Below are 24,804 nucleotides of genomic sequence, written 5' to 3' on the forward strand. Positions count from 1 at the left end.
GCTTGTGATTCTTTCAGGCCACTCTGTCGTAGGGGCTTTTGCTCATTGAGTCTTGATTTGCAGTTTTCAGTTATAAGCCATTGCCAAGTCATTGAAAGCAATGGCCACCACACATTCGTTCTCTCTGTAATAGACTTTATTACTTTTTCTCTCTTGTTCAGGAAGTCCTACCCCAACCACTCATGAAATAGTCACAGTGGGTGACCCTTTACTCTCCTCTGGACTCCGAAGCATTGGCTCCCGGCGTCACAGCACTTCTTCCTTGTCACCCCAGCGGTCTAAACTCCGGATCATGTCTCCAATGAGAACTGGGGGTACTTACTCCAGGAATAGTGTTTCCTCAGTCTCTACCATCGGGACTGCCACAGATCTTGAGTCAAGTGCCAAAGCAGTTGATCATGTCTTAGGACCACTGAATTCAAATACTAATTTAGGGCAAAACACTTCCACCTCTTCAAATTTGCAAAGGACAGTGGTTACTATGGGCGCTAAAACCAGCCACTTGGATGGGTCTTCCTCTTCCGAAATGAAGCATTCCAGCGCTTCAGACTTGGCATCCAAGGGCTCCTCTTTGAAGGGAGAGAAGACCAAAGTGCCAAGTTCCAAGAGTTTGGAGGGGTCTGCACATGCTGTGGCTTATCCTGGCATTCCCAAACTGGCTCCACAGGTTCATAACACAACACCTGGAGAATTAAATGCTAGCAAGATCGGCACTTTCGCTGAACTCTCTTCAGGGCCGTTTTCTTCTAAAGAGGCCCTCTCCTTCCCCCCACTCCATCTGAGAGGGCAGAGGAATGATCGGGACCAACACACAGATTCTAACCAATCGGTAAACCCCCCTCCCGATGAAGACGCGGGAGTCAAAACCTTGAAGCTATCTGGAGTGAGCAACAGATCGTCCATCCTCAATGAGCACGTGGGGTCTAGTTCCAGAGACCGGAGACAGAAAGGGAAAAAGTCTTGTAAAGAAACTTTCAAAGAAAAACATTCCAGTAAATCTTTTTTGGAACCTGGTCAGGTGTCAACTGGTGAGGAAGGAAACCTAAAGCCGGAGTTTGTGGATGAGGTTTTGACTCCTGAGTTTATGGGGCAACGACCATGTAATAATGTTTCTTCTGATAAGATTGGAGACAAAGGCCTCTCTATTCCGGGAGCCCCCAAAGCTCCATCCATGCAAGTAGAAGGATCTGCCAAGGAATTACAGACACCCCGGAAACGTACAGTCAAAGTAACACTGACCCCTCTCAAAATGGAAAGTGAGGGCCAGTCCAAGAATACCCTGAAAGAAGGTAGCCCCGTTTCCCCTTTGCAAATAGAGTCAGCATCTCCTCCCACAGAACCAGTCGCAGCCTCCGAAAGTCCAGGAGATGGTCCAGTGGCCCAGCCAAGCCCCAATGATACCTCATCCCAGGATCCTCAGAGTAACAACTATCAGAATCTTCCGGTACAGGACAGAAACCTGATGCTTCCAGATGGTCCCAAACCTCAGGAGGATGGCTCTTTCAAGAGGAGATATCCCCGTCGCAGTGCTCGGGCGCGCTCGAACATGTTCTTCGGGCTCACCCCGCTCTATGGAGTGAGATCCTATGGTGAAGAAGACATTCCATTCTACAGCAGCTCCACAGGCAAGAAACGGGGCAAGAGATCAGCCGAAGGACAGGTGGATGGGGCTGACGACCTGAGCACCTCAGATGAAGATGACCTATACTATTATAATTTCACCAGAACAGTGATTTCCTCAGGTGGAGATGAGCGGCTGGCATCCCATAATTTATTTCGGGAGGAGGAGCAGTGTGACCTTCCCAAAATCTCACAGTTGGATGGTGTCGATGATGGCACAGAGAGTGATACTAGCGTCACCGCCACCACAAGGAAAAGCAGTCAGATTCCAAAAAGAAATGGGAAGGAAAACGGAACGGAGAACTTAAAGATTGAGCGACCCGAAGATGCCAGTGAGAAAGAACATGTCCTTAAGAGTTCCGTGGGCCACAAAAACGAGCCAAAGGTGGATAACTGCCACTCCGTAAGCCGAGTTAAAGCACAGGGGCAGGACTCCTTGGAGGCTCAGCTCAGCTCATTGGAGCCCAGCCGCCGGGTCCACACGAGCACCCCGTCAGACAAGAACCTCCTGGACACCTACAGTACCGAGCTCCTCAAGTCGGACTCGGATAACAACAACAGTGACGACTGTGGGAATATCCTGCCCTCGGACATTATGGACTTTGTACTGAAGAATACTCCTTCCATGCAGGCTTTGGGTGAGAGCCCGGAGTCCTCTTCGTCGGAACTCCTGAATCTGGGTGAAGGTTTGGGTCTTGACAGCAATCGGGAAAAGGACATGGGTCTCTTCGAGGTCTTTTCTCAGCAGTTGCCGACGGCGGAACCCGTGGACAGTAGCGTCTCCTCCTCTATCTCAGCAGAGGAGCAGTTTGAGCTGCCTCTGGAGCTACCGTCCGACCTGTCTGTCCTGACCACGCGGAGTCCCACTGTCCCTAGCCAGAATGCCAGCAGACTGGCTGTAATCTCTGACTCAGGAGAGAAGAGAGTGACCATCACCGAGAAGTCTGTGGCCTCCTCTGAAGGCGACTCGGCACTGCTGAGTCCAGGAGTGGATCCCACCCCCGAAGGCCACATGACTCCCGATCATTTTATTCAAGGACACATGGACGCAGACCACATCTCCAGCCCTCCTTGTGGTTCGGTGGAGCAAGGTCATGGCAACAATCAGGATTTAACTAGAAACAGTAGCACCCCCGGCCTGCAGGTACCTGTTTCCCCTACTGTTCCTATCCAGAACCAGAAATATGTGCCCAATTCTACTGAGAGTCCTGGCCCATCTCAGATTTCTAATGCAGCTGTCCAGACCACTCCACCCCACCTGAAACCAGCCACTGAGAAACTCATTGTGGTTAACCAGAACATGCAGCCACTTTATGTTCTCCAAACTCTTCCAAATGGAGTGACCCAAAAAATCCAGTTGACCTCTTCTGTTAGTTCTACACCCAATGTGATGGAGACAAATACTTCAGTATTGGGGCCCATGGGAAGTGGTCTCACCCTAGCCACGGGACTAAATCCAAGTTTGCCAACGTCTCCATCTCTGTTCCCTCCTGCTAGCAAAGGATTGCTCCCCATGCCTCATCACCAGCACTTACATTCCTTCCCTGCAGCTGCTCAAAGTAGTTTCCCACCTAACATCAGCAGTCCTCCTTCAGGCCTACTTATTGGGGTTCAGCCTCCTCCAGATCCCCAACTTTTGGTTTCAGAAGCCAGCCAGAGGACAGACCTCAGTACCACAGTAGCCACTCCATCCTCTGGACTCAAGAAAAGACCCATATCTCGTCTACAGACCCGAAAGAATAAAAAACTCGCTCCCTCTAGCACCCCTTCAACCATTGCCCCTTCCGATGTGGTCTCTAACATGACCCTGATTAACTTCACACCCTCCCAGCTGCCAAACCATCCCAATCTGTTAGATCTGGGGTCACTTAATACGTCATCTCACCGAACTGTCCCCAACATCATAAAAAGGTCTAAATCTGGCATCATGTATTTTGAACAGGCACCCCTGTTGCCCCAGAGTGCCGCGGCGGCGGGCGCATCCACCGTAAGCCAGGATACTAGCCACCTCACCGCGGGGCCTGGGTCCGGCCTGGCGTCCGGTGCCTCCGTCTTGAATGTTGTGTCCATGCAGACCACAACCGCCCCTACAAGTAGCGCGTCCGTTCCGGGACATGTTGCGTTAACCAACCCCAGGTTGCTCAGTGCCCCGGATATTGGCTCAATAAGCAACCTTTTAATCAAAGCTAGCCAGCAGAGCCTGGGGATGCAGGACCAGCCCGTGGCTCTACCGCCCAGTGCGGGAATGTTTCCACAACTGGGGGCCGCGGCGTCTAGCATCTGTGTGCTCCCCTCTGCTCAGACTGCGGGCGTCGCAGCTGCCTCTCCTTCTGGGGAAGCGGAAGAACACTATCAGCTTCAGCGCGTGAACCAGCTCCTTGCCAGCAAAACTGGGATTCTCCCGTCCCAGCGCGAACTTGATTCTGCTGCAGGGACCCAGGGATCCACCTTCGCCCAGACAGGAGATGCTTCTAATAGCATGGGGCTAGAGCAAAATAAGGCTTTATCCTCAGCTATGCAAGCCAGCCCGGCCTCTCCCGGGGGCTCTCCATCCTCTGGACAGCCCTCAGCAAGCCCCGCGGTGCCGGCTCCCACCAAACCCAAACCAAAAATCAAACGGTTTCAGCTGCCTTTGGACAAAGGGAATGGCAAGAAGCACAAAGTTTCCCATTTGCGGACCAGTTCTTCTGAAGCACACATTCCAGACCAAGAAGCCAGCACGACATCCCTGACCTCAGTCACAGGGTGAGAGATCGAAATATTAGCTACTACTCTGGGTAGGTGGGATTGTCTTTGCTCTGGACGAGAGGCTGTTGAAGTGGCAGTTTTCCTGGGAAGGACACTCTTTTGTCCACGTTGCATTACTCGAGGCTGTTCTGGGTTTTGACTTTTTTTTTTTCCCTCACAGTGGTGATTTATAGAGCAAAATTTAGCTCCATCCGTGGGCAGTTTGTCTCTCGGATAGAACCACATCTCTAATTACTCTTTGTTTTGGGGTTTTTTTTGGGGGGGTTGTGGGGGGGTTTTTTGTTGTTTTTTATGGAGGGTGGGGACAGGCAGAGGGAGAGAGAGAATCCCAAGCAGGCTCCATGCCCAGAGCGGAGCACAATGTGGTGCTCAATCTCAGAACCCTTGATCATAACCTGAGCCGAAATCAAGAGTCGGACCCTTAACCGACTGAGCCACCCAGGCCCCCCTTTGCTCTGATTTAAAGCAATGCTGCTGTTTGCTCTTGGGTTTGTTGCTTTTGGGTTTTGTTGTTGTTTTGGGGTTTTTTTGCTGAGTCTTAGGATACTGAGGGATGATGATTATTCCTGTCTGGTGGGCAAAGCCACCTGTTGTAGATCCTCATGAAGTCCTTTTTTGAAAGCATGGAGTGTAACGTGCATTGAGTACACAAGTGAAACTTTACATATGTATGCACCCATGTAGCCACCATTCTGATCAAGATATAAAACATTCCTAGTGTTGGGCACCTGGGTGGCTCAGTTGGTTAAGCGACTGCCTTCGGCTCAGGTCGTGATCCTGGAGTCCCGGGGTCGAGTCCCGCATCAGGCTCCCTGCTCAGCGGGGAGTCTGCTTCTCCCTCTGACCTTCCTCCCTCTCATGCTCTCTCTCTCTCATTCTCTCTCTCTCAAATAAATAAATAAAATCTTAAAAAAAAAAAAAAACATTCCTAGTGTTCCAGAAGGCTCCTTGTGCCTTCTCTTAGTCAGAATGCCTTCAAGGTAACCACTGGCTAACCTGTTAGCAGCACAGATGAGTTTTCCCAGCTCATAAATTTTATCAGATCCTGATAGAGTCATTTCTTTAGACTGACCTCTACATTCAGTACATATTTACTGGTGGTTTTTCTTGAAAAGATCCAATGATTCTGTTCCAGGACTCCAGGAGCAGAGGCTGAGCAGCAGGACACAGCTAATGTGGAACAGTCAAAGGAGTGTGGGCAGCCCACAGGGTAAATACGAAGATCGTTTGTCTAAGGTTAAAGCCCTCCGTTTTGTTCACCTCATTTAAAAAATAATTCTTCCTCATTTGTATTGTTCTTGGTACCAGAGTTTTTTTTTTTTTAATGGAAGTAATACATACTTATAATTTTTTTAATGCATGATTACTTAAATAATAGATAAGTGGTTCCATGTTCGTCCTGCCTACCCTCCTCCCTTCTGTTCCCTAGTAATAACCATTGCTAATAATGTGTTTTCATCCATGTACACGTTTCTATACAAATACAGATACACACAGTGTATATATGAATATATATACACCTTTTTTACATAAAATGAATAATGCTATCATACTGTTCTGTACTTGGATTTTTTTTTTTACTTATTTAAATAGCCCCTTATTGATATGCATTTGGGTTGTTTCCAAGATTTATTTAATTTTCAGAAATGAAAATTGGTTATGGTTTACTGGCTCCTGCAGCTTGCTTTTGTTTTTAGTTAAATCGGTTAATTTACTTAAGTAACTCCAGAACTGCTTCTAACGAGTGTCCTTTCATTTTTTTCTAATACTGAGGGTATGAGAAAAATTTCAAGGACATAATCTACAAACTCCAAAAGCTCAAACTTAATGTCAATATTTAGGAAAGAGTCTCCTAAAAGAGTTTTATGTTACGTACCATACAGTAGTGTGGTGGTGTTTATCCAACAGGTTATATACAAGACATCCTATGATCTATTTCTAGTAGTTTTATGTAATTGATACGGTGGTATGGCCGACGTGGACAGTTTTTATCTTTGAATTGAAGAGTAGCTGTTGTTACGTCTCACACTGCGTTTTCTTCTCATTTAGGCAAGTTCTTCCTGAGATTCAGGCAACACAAAATCCAGCAAATGAGCAAGAAGGTACAGGTATGTGGGTGGGTAACAGGTTAGAATTAGAATTTCAAAGTCAAAAGTACTATAAAAATTGCCCGCATCATCCACACATTTTCTAAATTAAAAAGTTTAAGCTCCAAAGAAGTGATGGGCTAAAGGTGTAGACTAACCAGGCCATCTATTCCCTGGTCCGGTGCCCTTCCACTATAGAGTCTGGGACATCTGTCGATTATTCTGCTCTACTTGCTTTAACACCAGTGTGGTCTTAATAGCTAGTGGTTACCTGACCTCATCCCTTAGTTGTCGCTGAAGAAAACCATGTATCTGGTCACAACCACAGATACATCTCCATAGCACTTTCCATCTGTACTACTGAATTTGATCATTAAGAACTGGCCACTTCAAGATTAGAGAGATCTGGAGGTAAGGTTTGCCCATTTCCATCGAGGGAACTTCCCAGAAGAGAGGAAGATAGAGAAAACGCTCAGGCATAGCATTTGGGCCGTAATCACATTCTTTTGGTCGGCTCATTCCTGAAGAGGACAGAGGCACCTCTTTCCGTCAATGCAGGGCAGGGTGACGGCCGACTCTGGAGCCAAACGGGTTGAAGTCTCAGCTTACCACTTACTAACTATATGAACTTGGGCTAGTTCCTTACCACCTCTCTGTCGCAGGTTTCTCACCTTTGAAGCGTACACAATAATCACACCTCACTGGGTCGTCGTGAGGTTTATCTGAATTAATCTACGGGAAGTTCCCAGAAGAGTGCCTCACGTATAGTGCTTCATTCATATTAATCATTATTATTTGTTAGCCTTGACCTTATTGAGGGCAATTGCTTATTGAAAAACTATCAAATTGTCATACCAGAAACTACCACAGAGACAGCATGACTTCAGGTAAAACAAAACAAAAAAACCTAGTTTCAGTCACTTTCCAGCTATGACCCAGGGCCAGTTGCTCCACATCTTTGAGTCTTGGTTTTGTTATCTGTAAATGGGAGTAATCATACCAACTGTGGAATGTTGGTAGGCTTGAAGATAATGTTATCAGTGCTCAGTTTGGCCCCTATCTATTTTCTCCCTCATAGAACCTAAAACAGTGGAAGAAGAAGAAAGTAATTTCAGCTCTCCACTGATGCTTTGGCTCCAGCAAGAACAGAAGAGGAAAGAAAGCATTGCTGAGAAAAAGCCCAAGAAAGGACTTGTTTTTGAAATTTCAAGTGATGATGGCTTCCAGATCTGTGCAGAAAGTATTGAAGGTGAGTGGATTAAATGAGGCGCCCAGCTGGCTTAGTCGGTAGCGCTTCTGACTCTGGCTCTCAGGATCATGAGCTCGAGCCCCACGTTCAGTGCAGAGATTACTTTAAAAAAAAAAAAAAATTGTGGTTGTCTCACCAGTGCAAGCTCTGTGTCAGCCAGATCCACGCTTACTTGTATTAGTACTGTTGATGTGGGCAGTTTGTGCGCTTGGTGTTACAGAAGATACTTGACGGCATTATACACCTAACTCGTCCTTAAGAAGTTGGTGTTAGTGGAGTAATAGTCCATAACTTAGCAGAGCACACGAGATGTCTTCTCTCTCTGGTCGTGTTTTCTACCACTTCTTTGTGTACCTCAGATGCCATTCTCTTTCACCCCTGTGCCTTCACCCAATTCTTCCCTCTGCCCAGAATGTTCTTTTACCCTGGCTTGTCTGGTGAACTCTACCTTGTCCTTCAGGGTTCAGCCTGGAAAGTCTTCCCTGACCTTCTGAGGCAGATAAGCACTCCCATTCCCTCCTTTCTGCTCCTTTTAGAATCTTAAATGCTTGTCTTATAGCTTAAAGCTTAAATTTTGTTTTTATAAAGTCTGTTTACTTTTTTACATCTTAACAAGGAACTTCCTAGAAAGGCTGGCATTTTATTTTCTCGCTCCTCTTTGTATCCCGAGCATATAGGTGTTCCATTAGCTACTGAAGGACTACTGAATGTTATCTAGGCAGTAAGTAATAGAGGAATTTGAAGGAAAGATCCCTGGGGCTGAGTTAGGGTTGTCGAACCCAGGAAGAATGGTAGAAGAGTCTGTTAAAGGAGATAACAGAATTTGGGTTAGGAAAAGAGGAATGAGAAAGGCTTTCTAAAAAGGGACATCAGCGAAGTTAGGATTGCACGTGGTGGGAGTAGAGTGCCCTCCGGTGGGAGAGGATGTTGAAACCCTAGTCAGGTACTAGGGAGAGAGGAAACTGCGAAGGTGGATTGGGCACTGGTTTTGGAAGGGCCTTCAGTGCCAAACCATGAGGCCTTTGAAAATCTGGGGACATGGCATAAAAGCAGAATTTCAAGAAGCTTAACGTGGTAGCTCCCTTTAAGGTGGACTAAATTGGAGACATGAGGTGGCAAGAGGTCACTGATGAGGGCATCGCTACAGTAGACATGTCAGGTAATAAAGCCCGCTCCCAGCAGGAAAGAATGAACAGACACTCTCCAGGACTGCTTGAATATGGAGAGTAGAGAGAGGAGTCCAATGTGACTCTGAAGATTCAGGCCTGGATCACTAAAAAAAAAGATATTTAAAAAAAAAAAAGATGAGAACAGAAAGACTACATTGAGTGTATGAGTTCTACGTACAACACACTGAGTGTGGAGTGGTGGTAACGAGCCCAACAGACAGTAGGAGATCCTAGAATCTTAAGTTGGAGCTGGAAGGGATAGTAGAGGTTTTCTAGTCACTCCCCCTTAGTTTTACAGAACAGAGGTTTAAGGTCTCCCCGTAGTCTGGGTTAAATCGTTAACGCTAGTATTGTTTTGTTTAGAGGCATAGGGAGTAGAAGTGATATCCAGCATTCAGGTTTGGGACCCAGACTACCATCAAAAGATGTGAATGCTTTGGGGATTCAGGGGTCATTTTCAGAAGGCGTGAGCTAATGCACCCTCTCGGCCGCTTTCTTAGGCACGGAACTCATCGAAACTAAGAAAACAACAAAAAGCCATTTTAGCAGGGTGTTTTCACCCTGTAAGGATTCTAAGCTCAATGCTTTAGCTTGCCACTGGTGTTAGAGATAATTGATGGAATATTTTATTTCCTCACAGATGCCTGGAAGTCACTGACAGATAAAGTCCAGGAAGCTCGGTCAAATGCCCGCCTAAAGCAGCTCTCATTTGCAGGTAACGACCACAAGGGGTGATTTTACTCCTGTCTCAGAGTATTCTGGTCTAAAGCTATAGAGTTGATTCTACAAAAGCATCAACTTTTTTAAAAATAATTTTTCACAACTTCATTGAGGTATAATTCTTACACAGTTAACCCATTTAAAACATATAGTTAAGTGGTTTTTAGTCTACTGACAGTTGTGCAACCATCACTATTGTATAATTCCAGAACATTTTCATCATCCCTGCAAGAAACCCCATACTCATTAGCAGTCATTCCTCAGCCCCAGCGCCTGGCCACCATTAAACAACTTTCTGTCTTTAGGGATTTATATGGACTCATACGATGTCTGGCCTTTTGTGACTGGATTCTTTAGCATAATGCTTTCAGGCTTCCTATCTGCTGTAATATTGCATTGGGACTTTATTCTTTTCTTTTTTTTCTAAGCAGATGAATTTCTTTATTGAGGTAAAATAGACATAACATAAAATTTACCATCCTAACCATTTTTAAGTGTACAGTTCAGGGGTGTTAAATGCATTCACATTGTTGAGCAACCATCCATCCCATAACTCGTTTTTTCTCTTGTAAAACTGAAACTCCCCATTCCCCATTCTCTCCAGACCCTGGCAACCACCATTATTCTTTCTGTCTTTATGATTTTGATTACTTTCATTACCTCATATAAGTGGAATTATGTAAGTGGGACTGGCTCATCTCACTTAGCATAATCTCTTTGAGGTTCATCCAGGTTGTAGCATATTGCAAATAATATCCCATTGTATTTATATGCCACAGTTTGCTTATTGATCGATCCATCAATGGGTACTTGGGTTGCTTCCACATTTTAGCTATTGTGACTAATTCTGTGTGAATGTGAGTGTGCAGGTATCTCTTCAAGACCCTACTTTCCATTTCTGGGGGGCAGATACCCAGAAGTGGAATTGCTCGGTCATGCAGTAATTCCTTTTTTTTAAAACAGTAATTCCATCTTTAATTTTTTGAGGAATTGCCATACTGTTTTCCACAGTGGCTGCACCATTTTATATCCCCACCAGCAGTGCCCAAGGGTTCCAGTTTCTCAACATCCCCTGCTTTTTGGATAGAAGCCCTCCAAATGGGTATGAGACGGTATCTCATTATAGTTTTAATTTACATTTCCCTAATGATTCATGACATTGAGCATCTTTCCATGTGCTCACTGGTCATTCATAGATCGTTTTCGGAAAAATATCTATTCAAGGCCTTTGCCTGTTTCTTAGGCTTTGTTGTTACTATGGTTGAGTTTTAGACGTTCTCTCTATATATTCTGGATATTAATCAGAGAGATGATTTGCAAATGTTTTTCCCCATTCTGTGGGCTGCCTTTTAACTTTAGATAGTATCTTATTTTTTTTTTTTTTTTTTTTTAGATTGGTGAAGGAAATATTTAGGGGGCAAGAAAGTATTATTTAGTTTTTTGTTTTGTTTTGTTTTTCTTAACATTGTATTTATTTATTTGACAGAGAGAAAGAGTTCAAGCAGGGTGAGAAGGAGACTCCCCACTGAGCAGAGAGCCCGACGCGGGGCTCAATGCCAGGACCCTGGGATCATGACCTGAGCCAAAGGCAGATGCTTAACCGACTGAGCCACCCAGGCGTCCCTGTTTTTTAAAAAATATTTTATTTATTTACATGACAGAGAGAGAGAGAGCACACGAGAGAAGGGAGGGGTGGAGGGAGAGAGAATCTCAAGAGGACTTCACGCTGAGAACGGAGCCAGATATGGGGCTCGATACCATGACCCTGAGATGACCTGAGCATGATCATCGAGAGTCGGACGCTTAACCAACTGAGCCATTCAGGCACCCCAAGAAAGGATAGTTGTACATGGCCTCTCCCAGTAGTCACTTTGAACTGATTATTGATAATATGTGTAAAATCCTGCCCCCGGAGTAAGCCAGTGTCCTAAATTCTGTGTTCTCGGCCTCACACTGAGTAGTCCTCCCCCCCCCCCCCCCGCTTGTTTTTGCCAACAGGACAGAAATTCCTTTGATTTATCCATGTCCTTTACTGCCACATGGAATGGTGGTAAGAAACCATGAGCTCTGGAGGCAGAAAAAAAACAGTACAAGCTACATTTCTGCCCCTTTGTGATTAATATTACATTGAGTGCAAGCTAATTGACTTCTCTGAGTCTCAATCTCCTTATCTAAAAAGGAATATAAATGTGACTTCCAAAATTTGTGGTGAGGATTAATTACATAATGAACTTGTTGTGTCACCTATACTCAAATAAAAATTAAAAAAAAAAAAAATGAACCTGACAGGGGTGCCTGGGTGGCTCAGTCGGTGAAGCGCATCTGCTTTCGGCTCAGGTCATGATCTCAGGGTCCTGGGATCGAGCCCTGCATTGGGCTTCCTGCTCAGCAGGGAGCCTGCCTCTCCCTCAGCCTCTTCCCTTTCCCCCTTGCTCATGTGCTCTCTCAAATAAATTAATTAAATCTTTAAAAAAAAATGAAGAAAAATAAAAAAGAATCACATGCTATACCGACTGAACCAGCCGGGCACCCTGAACATTGCTATTTCTCGTGTCAAAGCGAGGTGGCGGTTGTTGGGATGCCCCATCCCTTTAGTGAAAGAAACCAGTCATTTCAGAAAGCCTTTCCCCATCTATGTCGGCAACTTACATACATTTATTTTTATAAAATAAAAAGAAATCAGAAATGCTCATTAATGGCACGAGACTGAGTAAAACAAAGCATCTATCTGTTATTCTAAACATTCAGTATAACAATGCAAAAGAGAGTTCTGTGTTGGGCGCCTTGATGGCTCAGATGGTTGGGCATCTGCCTTTGGTCATGATCCCAGGGTCCTGGATCGAGTCCGGCGTCGGGCTCCCTGCTCCCTGGGAGCCTGCTTCTCCCTCTGCCTCTCTCTCTCTCTCTCTCTGTCTGTCTCTCATGAGTAAATAAATAAAATCTTAAAAAAAAAAGAGAGAGAGAGTTCTGTGTTAGGAGGTTATTACTAATCATTCTTTTAAATTTTAGTGAGGTACCTGTGTGAGTATGAAGTTACAGAGCCCAGATACCCCATTAACTTATAAACAAAAACGCGATCATGGTTGGAGCTCCATAGCCCAAGCTTCAAACCCTGTCACACCAGCTGTGTGACCTTGGGTGTGGTATTCAAATTCTCTGAGCCTAGGTTGACTGACCTGAAAGTGAAGCTGGTAATTCCTGCCTCATGTGGGCGTTGTGACCATGAAATGAAATAATACGTATAGCCTGTGTACATACAGAACATAGAAAATAGTTTGGTGACGTGTTTGTTTGTTTGTTTGTTTTCAATCTACCATGAACATTTTCCGTATTGATAGACCTGCGTCTGTGTCATCTTAATGGTTCGCTAATGCTAATTCTTGGCCAGTGTTCAATGTCGTTCACCATGAGCAGCCTCTGGCAGAGTTCTTCTCTTGCGCAGGCCTTTCTTTAGTACCAGGCACTTTCCTGTTGGCTGCACCCTCGCTTCCCTGGTGCCTTCTGTCCGCAGGTGTTAACGGTTTGAGGATGCTGGGCATTCTTCACGATGCAGTCGTGTTCCTGATTGAGCAGCTCTCCGGTGCCAAGCACTGTAGGAATTACAAATTCCGTTTCCACAAACCAGAGGAAGCCAACGAACCCCCTCTGAACCCTCATGGCTCAGCCAGGGCTGAAGTTCACCTGAGGCAAGTTCCATTCTCTTTCCTAAGCAGCTTTGGGTCCCGATTTTATTATCTGATGATACAATCATTTTCCCCATGTCACCTTTGAGATTTCCAGTGTCAAAGCTGTCCTTCACTGCTTCTGTTCAAAGCATTTCTGTTAAAGCGTGTTTTAATCTTTTGGCTCCAGGAAGTCAGCTTTTGACATGTTTAACTTCCTGGCTTCCAAACACCGGCAGCCTCCTGAATACAACCCCAACGATGAGGAAGAGGAGGAGGTACAGCTTAAGTCAGCTCGGTAAGTCTGGGGTGGAGGGGGTCATTAGGAACACTCTTTGCTTCCCTCTACTCTGGCTGTTCAGGGCCCTGTGTGGCTTTGCTTGGATCAGAATTTCCCAGATCACATTTAAGAGTGAACCGTAGTTTGTATTAAAGTAGCAGTAGCTGTTGGGCAGAGGAGAGGAGAAATTCAGATAACTGTAAGATAATATATTTTATTTTCTTTAACCAAAGTAAACTCTGTCCGCTTTGGACATACCACTACCACCACAGTTACCATGGTCGGAGAGGACTGTGTATATTATAGGCCTCATTTTACAAGACACTTGTTATCATGCTTGGCATTGAACAAAGGGAATAATGTGGTCATAGTCTCTAGAAACCTTCAATCCAAGACTCAAAACTGATTATTTCCTGAAGAGAATTCATTAATAATATGCCTTATCTCTTTAGGAGGGCAACTAGTATGGATCTGCCAATGCCCATGCGTTTCCGGCACTTAAAAAAGACTTCTAAGGAGGCAGTTGGTGTCTACAGGTATGGCTAACATTGCAGAAAGAATTCCAGAAAACTGATCGTTTTCCAAAATTAAAGCAGACCAAATGCTGGAGTGACCTCCCTCATTCAGTAAGTGAGGTTTTTCTAGCTGTTATTAATGGAACCTGCCCCTCCTTGCGTTGAACAAGGAATTTAACATAGGAAACATTAAAATATTGTTACTCTGGTGGGCTCCCGAATGGAGAAATCTTTCATTCTTGGCCATTTGTTAAAATAAGTAATATACTCAAATCAAGTGGGTCCAGATTCTTTTTTTTTCTTTCCAAGGGCCTGTGCTTCCTGGGGAACTGACAGCAGGTTTTATTCATTTATTCATGTATTCACACAGTTAACCTGATTGGTGAAATTGGTGGCCGATCTCTTTTCCATCTCTATGTCCTAGGTCTCCCATCCACGGCCGGGGTCTTTTTTGTAAGAGAAACATTGATGCAGGTGAGATGGTGATTGAGTATGCTGGCAATGTCATCCGCTCCATCCAGACTGACAAGCGAGAGAAGTATTACGACAGCAAGGTGAGTCTCTCGCTTTCACCGTGCCAGTTCTGGCGTTGTTTGAGAAAGGAGCCATCAGCTAAAAATACGATCCTTACATCCCAAAAGAAATAGTCTATTTTATTAATTCAAACATGCTTTTTTTCCCCTTTTCCTTTTTTTTTTTTTTTTTTTTGACATTTTGACATCTTTAAAACTGGTGGTGGGCCCAGGAGAAGCTCAGAATCCACCCTAAGGATTAGTGTACAAGGATACTCTTTGAAAGGTTTGTTTGAGTGCATCCCAGGATCAAAGCACCTGATGACACGGTGTCTTAGGTTTCTCTTTCCCGTGGAGACATTAAGAAAGCTCTAGTCTAGTAGCTGTACTGTAGGAATTTGCCATGGAAGCATCTTGAAAGATGGGAGAAATCTGGACATTTTACTAGAAGAAACTTTTTTCGTCAGCAGTTGTAGGCCACATCAGAAAAGGGCTGGGAAATGTTCTCCAGCCTGAGCTGGGCTAAGTGACAAGGTCTCCCTCTCTCCTTCACGTGTAGGGCATCGGTTGCTACATGTTCCGAATTGATGACTCGGAGGTGGTGGATGCCACCATGCACGGAAACGCTGCACGCTTCATCAATCACTCATGTGAGCCTAACTGCTACTCTCGGGTCATCAATATCGACGGGCAGAAGCACATTGTCATCTTTGCCATGCGCAAGATCTACCGTGGGGAGGAGCTCACCTACGACTATAAGTTCCCCATCGAGGATGCCAGCAACAAGCTACCCTGCAACTGTGGTGCCAAGAAATGCCGGAAGTTCCTAAACTAGAGCTGCTGCTCGCCCCCAGTGTCGGAGTACTAGGACCCAGGCCCATCCAGAGCAATGCTGAAGGCCTTTGCCAGCAGCTAGGAGTTCCAGGATTGAGTGGGCACGGTTGAGGGGCCTCCGTGATGGCTGGGCTCCCTTACGTCCTATATTCACATTAGACATGTGGTCCTAGTCCTGGAGAGAGAGATGAGGTCTCGAAGAAAAGATCCACGGCCGGCTTTCTACTGGGGCCCCTCTGATCGTATGCCGTTAAAGAGTGGGAAATGGGGTCGCTAGCAGACATGCCTGGAAGGAGCCTGTGGAGGGTTAATTATGTTGGGAGATGGGGCCTGAGTGTCTCCTCGGAGAGAAGTTGCCATCCTCGCCTTGGCCCTTTCCCAAGCACTCCAAGAGAGGGGTCAGCCGGGGGCCCCGATAGAGAGTTGGTTGGATACCTGACAGTTTGCCAGCCGGGCCCAGCCTGTGGCCGTCTGTTGACCAAACAGAGAAGGTCTGGTGGTTTTCCCTACTATCCTCCCATTTGAGAGTTCACTTCTGGTTGGGAGACAGGATTCTTAGCACCTTTGGTGTCAAAAGACTGTCTTGGGGTTGTGCCAATGAATCACCAAACATGGAGCCTGTGGGCTTTAAGTGGGAGTGTTACCCCCAGGAGCCTTATCTCAGCCAATTACCCTTCTCGACAATAGGAGCAGTGTCCCTTTCATTCTTCCTCCGCCTCCCTCCCCCCCCGTCCCCCCCCCCCCCCGTTTCATCCCACTGCTTTCCCGTTCTTTCTGGGTGGGAGAGGGGAGTGACTCCCTGCTCAAGGACACTCCCTGCCAGGCATCGTGTATGCCTACAACACAACCCCTGAGCCTGGAAGCACGCCCAGTGGGGAAGTGGACAGGAGCCATTGGTCATAACCAGACGGAATTTGGAGTTTTCGTAAAGCTCCACGGAGAGTTTTAAAGAAATATATGTAGCATGATTTTTTAGAAGAGGAAAACGATTATTTAAATAGGATCTGAATCATGCAGCAACCAGAGTATCACAACCAGGATGACCCCCGGGCCCCATTCCTAGGACATGGTAACTTTATTTTCCCCTTGTTAAGACATAGGAAGACTTCATTTTTAAATGGTCGGTGTCCAGTTGAAGGCAGAACACTAATCAGATTTCAAGGCCCAAAACTTGGGGACTAGACCACCTTGTATTGAGGGACCTCTGCCACCTGCGCAAAATCCACAGGTTAAGTAAATTAGATGACACTACTGCCCTGATTACTCCTTAGGATGTGGTCAAAACAGCATCAAATGTTCCTTCTCCTCCTTTCCCCAAGACGGTGTCCTGAACCTGTTAAATTAAGTCATTGGATTTTACTCTGTTCTGTTTACAGTTTACTATTTAAGGTTTTATAAATGTAAATATATTTTGTATATTTTTCTATGAGAAGCACTTCATAGGGAGAAGCACTTAATGACAAGGCTATTTTTTAAACCGCGGTATTATCCTAATTTAAAAGAAGATCGGTTTTTAATAATTTTTTATTTTCATAGGATGAAGTTAGAGAAAAATATTCAGCTGTACACACAAAGTCTGGTTTTTCCTGCCCAACTTCCCCCTGGAAGGTGTACTTTTGTTGTTTAATGTGTAGCTTGTTTGTGCCCTGTTGACATAAACGTGTCCTGGGTTTGCTCTTTGACAATAAATGGACAAGGAAGGTCACCCTACTCCACTGGGCCACTCCCGTCCTTCCCGTGTTGAAGCTCCTCAGAAGGCTGTGGTAGTATCCTGACACAGCAGAGTCCCCTCTCCTTCCCCACGCTCTCTCTCCCTTCTGGACTAGCTCGGAGTGGCGGGAGCTGGCATCTCCATTGCCCTCCTCTTGCCCTACTTCCGAGATAGCAACCAAGTTGAATGGCAACCTGACATTTTCCTCACCATCTGCCTCATCGGTCACCTCGTCCCCTTCCCCTCTGCCCACGACGTCCTCATACCTGCAAAGAACCCATGGATCCCCGCCCCCCGTGCCCTCTCGTGGGGCAGCCCGTTGAAACTGAAGCACAGTCTGACCACTCACGATAACGCAGATTCTTCTCTGCCTCTGTCGGCCACTGGGTTTCAGAGCAGTGCAGTCCAGTAGAGGGCAGGGCGCCCTTTTCTCCCACAAGAAGCCCATTCCTCTGGAAGTCTAGCAAAGCAATACGACTCAGCCCTGCGCTCTCTGCCCCAGGACTCATGGCTCTGCTGTGCCTTCCACCCTGGGCTTCCTATTCTTCCGTGACCTTAAGAACTGTGTCTGGTGGCTTTGCTGGAACATTGTCACTGTTTTCGCTGTCATGCAGGGAGCCCAGCACTGTAGCCAGGATGGCAGAGACTTCCTTGTCATCGTGGAGAAGTGCCAGCAGGGGACTGGGGAAAAACACTCTACCCAGACCTCGCCTCCCTTCCTCCTTTGCCCGTGAACAAGATACAGTGGCCCTAGGGGTTCCACTAGTGTCTGGTTTCCTTGATTATTGCACTGTGTGAGGTTTTTTTGTAAATCCTTTAATTCCTTTTTTTTTTTTTAAGAAAAAAACCTTAAGCTGCATTTGTTACTGAAATGATTAATGCACTGATGGGTCACGAATTCACCTTGAGAAAGACCCAAAGGCCAGTCAGGGGGTGGGGGAAACTCAGCTAAATAGACCTAGTTAATGCCCTGCTAGGCCATGCTGTACTGTGAGCCCCCTCCTCATTCTCTTTCTACCAATCCCGAACCCTGAGGCCAGGGGAGGGACCCACATCTCTCCTTCTCTTGCCAGCTGCAGATGGTTTGCCTTGCCTTTTCACTCCCCAACTGTCAACCATAGAAATGAGTAATTCCTCTTCTAGCTCAGCCTTGAGTCCATTGCCAAAATTCAGCATACCTGCCAGCAACTTGGGTAATAAGCTAAGGTTTCCCTACAAGAGGGAAAGAAGGCAAAAAAACAAATAAACAAAACAAACCGGCATATCTGTCTCCAAAACACCTGAGTTTGTTTTGAAAGTGACCAAGGGAATCTCCGCACAAAAGTGCAGACCGAGGAACTGTGGTGGGTCATTCCCAGGAATCCCCCAAGGGGCATCCCAAATCCCTAAGGAGTCCCAGCTGCAAGCCTGGTCAGTTCTCCGGGAGCGAGCCAGCTCCCAGAGAGCTTTGCTGCTAGAACCTGTTGTGGCCGCATTTCCTGGTGGCCAGTGATATCTGTGTAGCCAGAACAGCTGCATGGCGCTGACCCTACGGCCGGAACTCGGTCCCTTGGCTCCCTCTGTTACCGTCCACCACCTCCAGCACAGCCCCTCCGGTTTTTAGACCAATCACCAGAATTAAGGGGGAAGCCCTGGCAGCTATAATCCGTAGAAGTTTTCAACCAGACTCCTTTGCCGGGATACAGTCCACCACCCCGCTTGCCTCTGTCAGCAACCCCCGGCCAATGCAGTGAGCACCATGCAGCTCCCTTGATTAAAAATATACAACAACATTAAGGAAAAAAAAAAAAACAAAAACAAAAAAACAAAAAAAAATCTTTTAATGAATGTATCTTTCTAAAGGACTGACATTCAATCAAATATCTGAAAATACTAAAGGTCAAAACCTTATCACATGTTAACTTTTAAGTTTGATTTGGGATTTTTTTTTTAACTAGAAATCAAGTTTGGGTTTGGGTTTTTGGTTTTCTTGTTTTGTTTTGGGTTTTTTTTTTTTTCTTTTTAAAGGAAAAGCGGGTCATTGCAAAGGGCTGGGTGTAATTTTATGTTTCATTTCCTTCATTTTAAAGCAATACAAGGTTATTGAGCAGATGGTTTTGTGCCGAATCATGAATACCAGTCAAGTCTCACACTCTGAAAACTTGCAACTTTTTTGTTTTGGTTTTCAAATAAATATAAATATGATATATATAGGAACTAATATAGTAATGCACCATGTAACAAAGCCTAGTTCAGTCCATGGCTTTTAATTCTCTTAACACTATAGATAAGGATTGTGTTACAGTTGCTAGTCGTGGCAGGAAAACGTCAGTCTGGCGCTCCTCGGATCCTCCGAAGTTGGGGGGGGGGACCCAAACCACAAAGGGACGGTGACGCGGTCCGTTCCCAGGGTCAGAGAGGAACGCGGAAATGGTGTCACCCAGATTTTTTCTGCCCATGAATGTTGCCAGTCAGTACCTGTACTCCTTGTTTCTCTATTTTTGGTTATGAATGTTGGGGTTACCACCTGCATTTAGGGGAAAATTGTGTTCTGTGCTTTCCTGGTATCTTGTTCCGAGGTACTCTAGTTCTGTCTTTCAACCAAGAAAATAGACTTGTGGTGTTTCTTTTATTGAACTTTTAACAGTCTCTTTAGTAAATACAGGTAGTTGAATAATTGTTTCAAAAGCTCAACAGATGACAAGCTTCTTTTCTAGAAATAAGACATTTCTTGACAACTTTATCATGTATAACAGATCTTTTGGTTTTTTTCCTTGTGTTCTTCCAAGCTTCTGGTTAGAGAAAAAGAGAAAAAAAAAAAAAAGGAAAAAATGTGTCTAAAGTCCATCAGTGTTAACTCCCTGTGACAGGGACGAAGGAAAATACTTTAATAGTTCAAAAAATAATAATGCTGAAAGCTCTCTACGAAAGACTGAATGTAAAAGTAAAAAGTGTACATAGTTGTAAAAAAAAAGGAGTTTTTAAACATGTTTATTTTCTATGCACTTTTTTTTATTTAAGTGATAGTTTAATTAATAAACATGTCAAGTTTATTGCAGCACACGATCAAGCTTTCTTTTGGCTTTGGGGTGGGGGAGAAAAGAGCCAGGGGTGGGGGCGGGGAGCAGCCACTGCTGGCTGGTGCTGCAGAGTACCAGCCACGGCCTTCTCTTTGAAGGTGGAATCATTAAATCACTCTGCTTCGCCTCCCGCCGGGCCCCAGTCGACACTGACTCCGAACTGTGTCTTCCTCCCATGCTCATAAGTGGTTTATGTTCAGGACCTAATTAATCCCGGATATGAGGAAGGGGTCAGGACGACAAAGAGCTTTACCTCCCACATGGCCCCCCTTTTATTATCTGTGAGCGATGAAGAGGCCTTCGGCCGATTTCCTCCCAGTCTAGGAATATATTAAAATGAAAGCATTTTGGGGAGAACCTGAACAGCACCCTCTCTGCTTCACTCCCCCCTAAGGCAGAAATTGGATTCATTTACTCTCTTCCCCCTAAGATGGGTGGGGGTGGGAAGGCAGTTAAGAACTATTGTAAATATTCTGCCAAGCCAGGATTGCTAACCCCAGGCCAAATGACGTTGAGTTTACACTACAGCCAAGGAACGGAAGACACTCCTCATGGGGGATGGACCTTAAACAGAACCTCTGCCCTCTAGATCAACTGGCTGTGAGGCTCAGCCCCCACCCCTTCTTCCTCCCTCCTCTGTCCTGAGTCACCTTCAGGGACTTGGGAGTTGAGCACCATGGGGACTCCAAATGACCAGGCAGTGTTGCAGGCCATCTTCAACCCTGACAACCCATTTGGAGACCTTGTTGGGTTGGACATGGGAGAGGAGGTGGAGAAGGAAGACGTAGATGAAGGTGAGTTTGACCTGGGACTATAGCGCTCTGCACCGGCTGGCCTCACCCGGGTGGCAGAGGGACGGTGGTCTCACGAGGCCCCTTGTTCCGTGACCCTTGGACAATGGTTAAGGTCGGAATGCGAGAGGTTGGCTGATCCTTAATGCACTGGTGGAGTTACTCTGCCAAAAGGAGCAAGTCACAGTTTGTCCTTCAGCCCTCATACCTCTGAACTTAACCTCACCACTTAACCCACCCCATAATCCAAGCTCAAGTGTGCTGGGGGAAAGGTGGGGGTCGATGCTCAACTCACATCTTTGTCATGACAGGGCGTTTCACTCCACACAGAATGGAAGGGCAGGGGTGGCTCAGTTGAATTGTTCCCACCTCAGCGTGAAGAACCTAGGCAAGCCCTCAGTGTTAACACACCTTTACAAGCCCAGCCCTGAGCTAATCCCTCCACAGAGTGAATGCACTCCCTGGCCCTTCCTTCAGTCTCTAATGGGGCCTTATATCTCCATCAGGAGTTTTTTGTTTTAGTTAAGTAGGCTCTATGCCCAACATGGGGCTTGAACTCATGACCCTGAGGTCAAGAGTCGCATGCTCTACTGACTGAGCCAGCCCGGCGCCACCCCCACCCCCATCAGGAGTTTTTGATGACCTCTGTTTCTAAAGGAGTGAAGCCTAGGTCTTACGGAAACTTCAGTCTGAAAAGCTGACATGATTTTCATGACCCAAGTGTGTCTCGGTGGTCTCCATGTTGGAGGCAGAATAGTAGAACAAAATGGGGACAGGCTAAGGAGCCTGGAAGACCTGGGTTCCAATCCAAGCTGTGCATTTAGGAGCTGTGTGACCTTGAGTAAGGCATTTAGCTATGGGCTGAGTTTGGGCTTCATTCTCTTGGCAATGAGCCGACCAAAGTCCCTTTCCCAGGTCCCTTTGGAACTTAGTGCTAGCTCTCAGCCTTGGTGACCTCAGCTCCCTCTGCCCACGACACTGCATCCGACTCCTTCTGTGACCCACATCCCAGCCCAGTCGGCTCCCACTCAGGCCCCAGCTTTCTAAAGCCAAAGGGGGCTTTTGCTTCTTGCTCCCAACTGCGTAACTGTCCCCTCCTGGCTCCCTCCCCAACACAGATGGAGTTTTCCCGCGAGCACAATTGGAGCAGTCCAAGGCCCTGGAGCTGCAGGGGGTGATGGCCGCGGAGGCTGGCGACCTCAGCACAGCCCTGGAGAGGTTTGGCCAAGCCATCAACCTGCTGCCTGAGAGGGCCTCTGCCTACAACAACCGGGCCCAGGCCCGCCGACTCCAAGGAGATGTGGCAGGTGAGGGGAGACGCCCTGGAGCTTCTGCAGGGGGGCCCTGGAGTCCACGGACCAGAGATGAAGTGCTTGTGGGGCTGGGGAGTCACTAAACTGTTCTGGAACCTATGTTTTTACTTATAAGAGATACCTTACGGGCCCTGCTAATCTCTTGGGGCAATTGTGAAAATCAGAAGAGATTGCATTCCACTCGTTTATTTAACAAACATTTAATGGGAGTCTACTATTGTAGCAGTGGGCTGGGCGCTGAGGACAAAGATGCAAGACAGACTACTTAGAGCAATTACTACGTGCCAGGCATCCAGCACTTTCCACGTGAGCTATAGTAACTCATTTAATCCTCACTACCACCCCAAAAGGTGTGTGCTATTGTAACCTCCGTTTTACAGATGAAGAACCTGGAGCAGAGCTGGGATTTGAACCAGGTGGCAGGGCTTGAGTCTGTGCTCTGAACGCTCACAGTCCAGAGGGTAGGACAGACACATAATTGTGATTATGTGTCTAACAAGCTGAGAGGGTTCAGTGTGGTATCTGCCCCTGAGGGGTGAGTTTTCTTTTTAATTTTTTAAAAGATTTTATTTATTTATTTGAGAGAGAGAGAGAGTAGGGGGAGGGGCAGAGGGAGAGGGAGAAGCAGACTCCCTGCTGAGCAGGGAGCCCCATGTGGGGCTCTACCCCAGGATCACGACCTGAGCCAAAGGCAGAGGCCTGAGACACCCAGGTGCCCCGAGGGGTGAGTTTGAAAGGATGAGTAGGAGGTAGCTGGATGGAGGGGGCAGAGTGGGAGCCTGTAGAGTCCCAGAGGCATGAAAAAGTATAGGGAACTTCAGATCTCCATGCTGGCTGGAACGCGGAGGGGTGAAAGGGTAGAGTAGAGCCTGGAGAAGTAAATAGGGACCTGATGGTGAAGAACCGGGAATGTTAGGCAGAGGTTGCACTGTGTCTTGAAAACATGGTGAATCGTTAAAGGATTTTAACTGGGGAGGGACTGGATCAAACCTGCTGCACTTGGGTTACTCTGGAATGGGGACAATGGGACAGAGAAGGCCATGCTGGGGACCAGAGGGCAGACGGATGTGAAGGAACGCCAGTCTGGGGGCTTTGGACTCCACTCTGGGAACAGTGGGGAACCATGGGCCCCTTTTCCTGGCTTTGTTACCTGGCTGGGGCAGGGCAGGGCAGGGCAGGGCAGGGCTGGGCTGGGCTGGGCCAGGCTGTAAAAGCAGCCAAGGACAGTCTGCAGACCAAAACCCCAGAGAGGAACAGAGGTGACTGATGCTGCCTGGAAAAGGTTTTCAATTCCTCCAGACCAGCTCCTCGGAGGGAAAGCCAGAACCGCTGTGATCAGAGAGCTTCTTAACCATCTGGGTGGCCTGGGGAGCACAGCCCCTGCTGGGTTCTGGGCTCAAAACACACAGAGACAGGACAGAGATAGGCCTCTCTGTAGGATGATGCTGGAGTTCCTCAAGACCCTGACAGCTCTTCCGACTAGAGAGCAGGAGTGAACCGAGGCAGAGCCCAGAAGAATTGCAGCTGGGCTCTAAGGTACATACCAGCTGGCTGCCTGAGCTTGAGTTCAGAGTTCTAATGCCCAATCCAAGTATTTTATGAGAACGATAAACATAACAATGTCCATGTCCGGGGCCAGCTCTGGCTCCAAGATCTCCTTTAATGAAACACAAAATATTGCATTTGTATACAATATAATGAAGATCATGGAGATGAAGAATGAGGAAAGGCAGTCAGAGGGAGAAAAGGTTTAAAGCATACAATGAATGAGAGGAGAGAAATGCCTGCAAAAAGGAAAAGAAAGAGAAATGAATTTTATTTGTAAGAAATGGTTATCAGTACATTATAATTTTTTAAGACTCTCAGACTCAGAGTCAGTCCCCTGTCACAGGGTAGATGCTAAACAGCGTCCGAGTGGAATATGCTGCCTCTACCACTGCTGGACAGTGGGCCGGATTCATGAACATAGTGACCATTCAAAATCGCCCCAGCACCCGTGGTGTTCTGGTGTCCTGGATCCTGAAAGCTAATAGGGACTCTCAGCTCTGCCACTATAGACGGGCTGGGCAGCCCAGCGCAGGTCTTGCCAGCTTCGCCAGTCGGCCTCGGTGTGATGGGAGGAACGGTGCCCAGCTGCCGAGCAAGGGCAGGCGGGCTGTGGGGGGCCGGGGGGCCGGGGCCCCGGGGCCCCGGGGCCCCGGGCCCGCGGTCCTGACCCGCCCGCTCGCCCTTCCCGCAGGCGCCCTGGAGGACCTGGAGCGCGCCGTGACGCTGAGCGGCGGCCGGGGCCGCGCCGCGCGCCAGGGCTTCGTGCAGCGCGGGCTCCTGGCGCGGCTGCAGGGCCGGGACGACGACGCCCGCGGGGACTTCGAGCGGGCGGCGCGGCTGGGCAGCTCGTTCGCGCGGCGCCAGCTGGTGCTGCTCAACCCCTACGCCGCGCTGTGCAACCGCATGCTGGCCGACGTGATGAGGCAGCTGCGCGGGCCCTGCAACGGCCGCTGAGCCGAACCAATAAAGCTGCTGGCTCTCCCGGA

The 24,804-nt window shown here is 47.1% G+C and overlaps 2 protein-coding genes across 10 annotated transcripts in view; both read left to right on the forward strand.

The window, feature by feature from the left end:
* Positions 1-20,149, forward strand: part of KMT2A (lysine methyltransferase 2A) — a 77,125-nt gene extending 56,976 nt beyond the window's left edge. For 7 of the 9 annotated variants that reach the window (XM_073903818.1, XM_073903821.1, XM_073903819.1 and 4 more), the window contains 10 exons: positions 162-4,365; positions 5,504-5,578; positions 6,418-6,476; positions 7,534-7,704; positions 9,514-9,588; positions 13,105-13,283; positions 13,450-13,553; positions 13,988-14,071; positions 14,475-14,604; positions 15,122-20,149. In XM_073903818.1, coding sequence (XP_073759919.1) covers positions 162-4,365; positions 5,504-5,578; positions 6,418-6,476; positions 7,534-7,704; positions 9,514-9,588; positions 13,105-13,283; positions 13,450-13,553; positions 13,988-14,071; positions 14,475-14,604; positions 15,122-15,397 — 5,357 coding nt within the window. In that variant the 3' untranslated portion in view covers positions 15,398-20,149. The remainder of the gene's footprint in view (positions 1-161; positions 4,366-5,503; positions 5,579-6,417; positions 6,477-7,533; positions 7,705-9,513; positions 9,589-13,104; positions 13,284-13,449; positions 13,554-13,987; positions 14,072-14,474; positions 14,605-15,121) is intronic. The other 2 variants (XM_073903824.1, XM_073903820.1) reach the window with 2 other exon arrangements.
* Positions 20,150-20,768: 619 nt separating this feature from the next.
* TTC36 (tetratricopeptide repeat domain 36) lies at positions 20,769-24,804 on the forward strand. The gene is made up of 3 exons (XM_025893990.2): positions 20,769-20,960; positions 22,076-22,264; positions 24,510-24,804. Exons 1-3 carry the CDS (start codon positions 20,843-20,845, stop codon positions 24,770-24,772), a joined length of 570 nt encoding a protein of 189 aa, XP_025749775.1. The 5' UTR covers positions 20,769-20,842; the 3' UTR covers positions 24,773-24,804.

Source organism: Callorhinus ursinus, unplaced genomic scaffold, assembly GCF_003265705.2.
Source record: "Callorhinus ursinus isolate GAN/ISIS: 27379988/994484 unplaced genomic scaffold, GSC_fseal_2.0 scaffold19, whole genome shotgun sequence".
Taxonomy (NCBI): Eukaryota; Metazoa; Chordata; class Mammalia; order Carnivora; family Otariidae; genus Callorhinus; species Callorhinus ursinus.